At 35.1% G+C, this 7,500-nt stretch overlaps 1 protein-coding gene and 1 pseudogene across 1 annotated transcript in view; both read left to right on the forward strand.

The window, feature by feature from the left end:
* Window positions 1–1,324: 1,324 nt before the first annotated feature.
* LOC134259910 (uncharacterized) overlaps window positions 1,325–7,500 on the forward strand; it is a 16,815-nt pseudogene continuing 10,639 nt past the window's right edge.
* The window catches only part of LOC134259909 (cytoplasmic dynein 2 heavy chain 1-like), a 591-nt gene continuing 103 nt past the window's right edge, over window positions 7,013–7,500 (forward strand). The window contains exons 1-2 of the mRNA XM_062742506.1: window positions 7,013–7,141; window positions 7,378–7,500. The exon at window positions 7,378–7,500 is cut by the window's right edge and continues 103 nt beyond it. Of these exons, the coding sequence (XP_062598490.1) occupies window positions 7,040–7,141; window positions 7,378–7,500 (225 nt within the window). The 5' untranslated portion in view covers window positions 7,013–7,039. The remainder of the gene's footprint in view (window positions 7,142–7,377) is intronic.

The raw sequence follows: 7,500 nt of genomic DNA on the forward strand, positions 1-7,500 counted from the left end.
GTAAATGTTAACATACGTAAATATACCAACCCAACTAAAAGTACCCTTCCCCCCCCCGAGAAACGCCGATCCCCTTCAAAAACAGATTTGTGTTAAGTTGATGTGAAAAGTCAAAGATATGAAGATTTATAAGCCAACGACCCCCACCCCACACAAGAAATAGGTTTTCAACGTGGAAGTTGAACTCTTTTTTTGCTAGTCAAGAAATTAATGGGATTGGAGTTTGTTGTAACTTGGGTGGACACCCACTGGAAAAATTCCTGGATCCGCTCTACAAGCTAACACTGAAATCAATGTGAGTAGCACGAGATTTGTGTGCATGTAAACATAGCGACTAGAGTCTATCGGTAACTGTTCAGGTAATTCATGCACGAGCGCTTTTGAGCTGCTAGACCTAAAATAGCTTCACCAAGGGAATGTTCAATGCAAAGCACTGGAGATTGAGTCTCTGGTTTTCGTGTCCATAGCATTTGTGAGTTCTAATTCAAGTAGAGAAGCATGTCGGCCAACAGAGGTGAGTATTTTACAAGATAGATTAACAACGCTAAACTTTAATATTGTGATTTGGGTGTCCTACATGTTTTTTTCTAAAGCTGTTTTACGGGGTTCGACATCTGAGGGTTTTTATTTTCTTGTCAACAAATTCCAAGTTCCTATTCCCATATATATTTTTATTTTAGTTATACTTCGGGCCGACCGCTTTCCCGCAGGTTTGAAAAAAAAATTTGGATCCTTACGTGATATTGACGTACTTTTCCACTGTACAAAATAATAATTAAAATTTACTGTTTTAAAATGATTATCAGGGACTTATACATGATTTAGTATCAACATATCGGTCCCTGTTGTTATTATCAATGAAGGGTAAACACATGGACAAAAAATAATTAGGCCTATTTGAAGAAAAAAAAAGAAATATCTATTTTGGCAAAATCATTTTGCGAGAAAGACATGGAGAATCATTTGTATTCTTTGAATTTAACATGCACCATGGTTTTTTTTTTTATACACCTATACCCTTGCTATAATCTATCCTTATTTACTCTTAAATTGCATCGGGATCGAAGTGTCAAACTCCATTTATTCTGACAGCGCGGGAAATGGAGATCAAACGACAGTCAAAATTGTTACAGGTGAATTGGAAACTATTTTATAACAAAGTAAAATAAAAGTATTTGAAAACAAATAGTAATATATACCCAGATATATATAACCAAACAACAGAATGGGCGGAATTTAAGCCAATATTGAAAAAAACCGAAGTTGATCCTCAGTGAATACAATTTCGGCGACGGAGATCTGACAAACAAATGTTGATGGACGATATAAATAGGAAAGGAATACAGTTTTACTCTGAGTTTTCTCATAGTTCATTGAACATTGTTTAAAAAAACCCAAAATGTCAAAGTGAAAGCGTTTTAGGTATGGAAATGTTGAAAATATGAACCACAGAGGCAATCTCTTGTGATAGGCCTAATAAAAAAAAATATTAATAGTCTGAAATGTGTATTGTAGAGGCTCCAAGGGGAAACTACAAGCATCATGTCTTAGAAGAACCATGACTTGAGTGACAGTCAGAGCTGAGATGGTAAGTCATTAAAATATAGGAAAATGTTCTTTGACCTTGACCTGAGGGTTCGAAGCACTGTCAAAAAATTAGATTTGCCATTACTTTTGAACAGTTAGTAATAGGGCTTTTATTTTGTTTAAATATATATTTATTATATAATACAGGTATTTTGCATCCCTGATATGTTGACCTGTATTGATAGTTTTCGATAGGCCAGAATTTAGCAAGAGTAATTTCCCATTGGCCCCTATACTGGAGGTCCAAATACTCATATTCCTTCATTCATCAACCAATTGAAAATTTTTATATTAGCTATTTTGAATTAAAAATCATTATTTTTCTGAAGTATATAAATTTTTGGAAGCCTCCTTTAGTTAAAAAAAATTATTTATTAAAGAAATTCCACCAAATATTCCTGCAACAACCTCTTCAACTTGGTAAGACAAAAGGGAAAATTTTGGATCGACCTCCAATATGGCGACCAATGGGAGGTAACTTTCGCTAAATTCAGGCCTATCGAAAACTATCTATTACACAGTGTATTCACTCTGTATCAGCACCCTTATTTCACCCTTATCACACCCCTTTACATCTTTCCAGAACATCTCTGTATTTTTTATTTGGAGTACTTCAGGTCTTTTTCTATTTGTTTATGAAGTTTATAAAAAAAAATTCAGGTGCCTAATTACTGATGTCACAAAAACATTTAATGACATCATGTAAACTGTTTTCAGATAATAAAAACAATACAATACAATGGCAAAATAATATTCCATCCAATATCAACCCCAGACAGGTTGATATGGGGTGTATAGATGATACAGGTTTTTTTTTTTTCAATTTAATTTTTAAGTGTGAATAATTTTTGACCCACTGCCAAAAACTTACTTGGTCTGTATATATTTGTAATTTTTAATATCTTGTTTCATAAATTTGAGTGCATTTTTATCCTTGGGTAAAAGTGGTTTATTTCTTTAAATTTAGATCCTCAAATTTACTCTCATGCAAAAACTTGGTTCAAATGTGATTGCTGAATAAAGTAACAGATCTTTTGTCTTTGAGAAAAGAAGTGATGCAACTCTTAAGGATTCAATCATTTTTTACAGATGCAGTGCACTGTTGAAACTGATGAAAATTGGGTCACCAACATTAATGCAACACACCCATTCTTCTCACTTTACATTGCAAGTGCATGAGTGAAACGTTTTGAACATCTCTACCAATTTAGTTGCCTTACATTTTCTACCTTCGTTATGCATTTTAAAACCGGAATACGAGTTTTTAAATTTGAAATTATTGACTCAAATTTGACATCGGAAAGAAAAAAATCTGATTTTCTCAATTTTATTTTTTTTCTGAAAATTCAAAAACTTGAGCGGCGGGTTTGTAAACCTAAAAATAAAAAAATGCTGGCCTTAGTTAAAAAAAAAATTTATTAAAGAAATTCCACCAAATATTCCTGCAACAACCTCTTCAACTTGGTAAGACAAAGAGGGAAAATCACCTAGTCGACCTCCAGTATGGCGACCAACGGGAAGTAACTCTCGCTAAATTCAGGCCTATTGAAAACTATCTATTACACAGTGTATTCACTAATTGTATCAGCAAGGTTTTCACCCTTATCACTGGTACATCTTTGAACACTCTGTATTTTTATGCCCCCGTAAAGCAAGTTTCAGGCATATCCGTCTGTCTGTCTGCCTCTCTGTCTGTTTGTCTGTTTGTCCGCAAAAATTTAAACTTGCCCATAACTTTTGATTTAGTGGAGCTATGACTTTCATATTTCATATGTGTATTCCTTGTGACAAGACCTTTCTTTGGGTACCACCAAATTTGACCTTCTGACCTTGACCTTGGAATTTGACCCACTTTTACATGAAAATTTTAAAATTTTACTTTGGCCATATCTTTTGAACAGTAGACACCAGGACATTTATACTTCACATATGTAACGTTTGTTAAAAGACCTTTCACTGGATACCAACAACCTTGACCCTTTGACCTTGACCTTGTAGATTTTCGTACTTGTGAAAAAACTTTAACCTTGGCCATAACTTTTGATAGGGATGTAAGGGATAGGTCTTTCATACTACATATATGTAATTTTTGTGAGAAGACCCTTCAATGGATACCAAGAACTTTGACCCTTTGACCTTGACCTTTGAGATTGACCTACTTGAAAAAAGCAAACCTTGACCATAACTTTTACAGAGTTAGGGCTAATGCATTCATACTTTACATATTTGATCCTTATGACAAGACCTTTCATTTGATAACAATAACTTTGACCCTTTGACCTTGACCTTGGAGTTTGACCTACTTTTTAAGAAGTTGGGTACCACCAAATTTGACCTTCTGACCTTGACCTTGGAATTTGACCCACTTTTACATGAAAATTTTAAAATTTTACTTTGGCCATATCTTTTGAACAGTAGACACCAGGACATTTATACTTCACATATGTAACGTTTGTTAAAAGACCTTTCACTGGATACCAACAACCTTGACCCTTTGACCTTGACCTTGTAGATTTTTGTACTTGTGAAAAAACTTTAACCTTGGCCATAACTTTTGATAGGGATGTAAGGGATAGGGCTTTCATACTACATATATGTAATTTTTGTGAGAAGACCCTTCAATGGATACCAAGAACTTTGACCCTTTGACCTTGACCTTTGAGATTGACTTACTTGAAAAAAGCAAACCTTGACCATAACTTTTACAGAGTTAGGGCTAATGCTTTCATACTTTATATATTTGATCCTTATGACAAGACCTTTCATTTGATAACAATAACTTTGACCCTTTGACCTTGACCTTGGAGTTTGACCTACTTTTTAAGAAATTGAACGTTGACCATAACTTTCTGAACGGTTAGGGCTAGGACTTTCATGTTCTGCATAAGTATTTTATGTGGCAAGTCCTTTCATTTGATACTTATTACATTGACCTTTTGACCTTGACCTTGGAGATTTTTGTATTTATTATAAACTTTAACATTAGCTTACTTTCGAATTTCACAATTGTTTTCCAGTGAGAATACCCTACTTTTGGTACCAATTAATTAAATTTGCATTTAAGAAAGCTTAGTCTTTGCTATGTTGCCATACGGGGGCATCAGTGTACAAACACATCTTGTTTATTTGGAGTACTTCAGGTCTTTTTCTATTTGTTTATGAAGTTTATAAAAAAAAATTCAGGTGCCTAATTACTGATGTCACAAAAACATTTAATGACATCATGTAAACTGTTTTCAGATAATAAAAACAATACAATACAATGGCAAAATCTGTATCGCATCCAATATCAACCCTCGACCAAGATATAGGAGTCTCAGGTTGATATGGGGTGTGATAGACAGATACAGGTTTTGACATGTATTATTCTTTAGACTTAATTTTTATCCTTGAACTTTGAATTTGACCCACTTCTAAAAAACTTAAAACTTGGTCATAATTTAAGAGGATTAACTCTTTGGCTTTCATACAATGAAGTGCATTGAAATGGTAAAAGTGGTAAATTAATGCCTGGAAGCTTTAGATCCAAGGCAAATCTTCTCTGCATGGATTCTCTTATAGCCTTGGTTCTTCCCGGAAATATGTGATTGCTGAATAGAGCCTTAGCAGTCTGTTCTCTTTGAGAGTCAAAGAAGTGATGCAAGTTCTTAAGGTTTTCAATCACTGGTCCCTGTTTTTCAGATGCACCAGATGCAGTGGCACTGTCTCCATCACTTATGAAATGGGATATAACAAGTGGACAGTCATCACTTTGTAACTCACCAACACAATTAGCAGCCCATCTCTTCTCATATGTTGCAGTGATTGCAGTGCAGTCTTCGTGCCCTGGGCAGGTAACTTCCTTCCCTTTGCTTCGTAGGTGTGCGCCTTTCTTGCATAGTTTATTTCTACAGAGAACTGCTACCACATTTTACTTCTGAGTTACATTTTCACTTACGGTGTATTAGTCACTTAGGTGGCAGCCTGGAATGGGGTTTTTCCAATGGCACTGAATGTGGCATTAATGAACCAAGCATCTCCTTCCATTCTGATGGGGGTATCAGGAAGTCCACATTTTTAATTTAAAAGTTCTTCAATGTTCTTCCTAATTTTCTTCATACTGTTTTTATTTACATATGTAATAGTTTTCCCCACTTGTTCCAGGGCTGTTGCATGTTGGCAACTGAGGCTGGTTCAGTATTTGCACCAAGAAGCATACCAGGCATACCCTCTGGTGTAAGACTGGTTCCCAGGTGACGGACAGCCATGACTACATTCAGCTGTGCAGCTCTTTGCCACTTGCCAGGTCTTCTCACCTCTTTGTAAAGTTTTTCTTGGTGACTGGGTATAGTGGCACTTCTTACAATGGATGGAAAGGATCCATGCCAGGCCTCGTTTTTCCTCCCTATGCCGACACCAGTCCAGTAGACCATCACAGTCTGGAAACTTATGTGTGTGTTCTTTAAATGAATTGTTCCACAATTTAGCCGTCTTTTCTTGGTGAAGTACTTTGTATAATGTTGAATTTGGGTCATCTGACACTGATTCCATGTAGGGGTCTACTGGCTGGACCTCATTTGGCTCTGGTTGTAGAATCTTTATCTCACTGCTTCGACTCTTGGCATCTATATCTGCAAACATTCCATTTTTCTTTGGCCATACAATGTCTTGAAACTTTTCTTTATTTAGACTTCTTATAGGAACAAGAAATTAGACTGGGCAGGTGATCTCTATATTCTTCTGACCTTTGTTTTGAGGAATATTCCTTTTTATACCCCTGCTCTGAGAGGAGAGGGGGGTATACTGTTTTCCCCTTGTGTGTCTGTCTGTCTGTCCTTCCGTCTGTCTGTCCGTCCGTAACAAACTTTCGTCGCAGTTTTCTCAGCAACTACTCATTGCAGATGCTTCAAATTTTAACACAATGCAGGATAAACTCCGAGTTTTTTGAAATATAAAAGCCTCAGGAACATTTCTCAACCTTGGAGGTTATCCTACAACATTCACAAAAAACTTACTTTATTTTTTAATAAAATCATTATAGTAGGGACTTTGTCTCAGGTAATGGTCTTAATTATCTTGGTGGCTTTGTGAGAACTTCTTGAATACCTAATTTCTGCATATTTCTTATAAAGAAATCTAAAGGTATTTTTATCACAGCTAAATATGCAAGTTTATTGTAGTTTATGTAAATTTCACTTGGAAAGAACATGAAGAATTTCAAATTAATTTTTTTTATCACACACAATTTTTCATGTAAATTTTACTTCAGTCTTTTTTTCAGTAAAATACATCTGACAATGTAACCATTTTGTGTCCTTTTCATGTGAATTAATTTCTTTTGGAAAATCAAGTGAAACATATTTCCTCATGTATTACCGATATCAATTTTTCCTGTAAAACAATAATCTTTTGATTTATTGATCATTTTATTTTAGAGGAGACCTACCTGCCTCTAGCAGAGAGTGGTAGTAGGATGTACTTTGTCACCAGTGACTTGGCTAAAATCAACAACATGTACAGATTCAGTCTGGCTGCCTTCCTGAGAATCTTCCAGAAAGCTCTTAAGACCAAACAAGTAATGTATTTCAGCTTATATCTTAAATTTTCTCTCAATCAATTTTTCTTTGCTTCTGACATTTTAAAAATAGAATTTTCATATAATTTTTTTCTATAGATTTATATTATTTGTATCAATTCTAAATATATTTTTATCTCTTCTTGTCATATTGATGTTTTTTTATTAGAGTTCAGAAAAAGTATATAGAGGTGAAGCTGATTAAGCTAACTCTTTACTTGACTATACATTTACAGGACGGCAGTGAGACTGACCACAGAATCCGAGCCCTGACTCAGAGACTACAGAATCTGGTGTATAAATACGTCTGCCGCTCTCTGTTCAAAGCAGATCGACTCATGTTTACCCTTCACATGGTG

Source organism: Saccostrea cucullata, unplaced genomic scaffold, assembly GCF_032062105.1.
Source record: "Saccostrea cucullata isolate Sc308-1 unplaced genomic scaffold, CSIRO_AGI_Scuc_v1 ctg12073, whole genome shotgun sequence".
Lineage (NCBI taxonomy): Eukaryota > Metazoa > Mollusca > Bivalvia > Ostreida > Ostreidae > Saccostrea > Saccostrea cuccullata.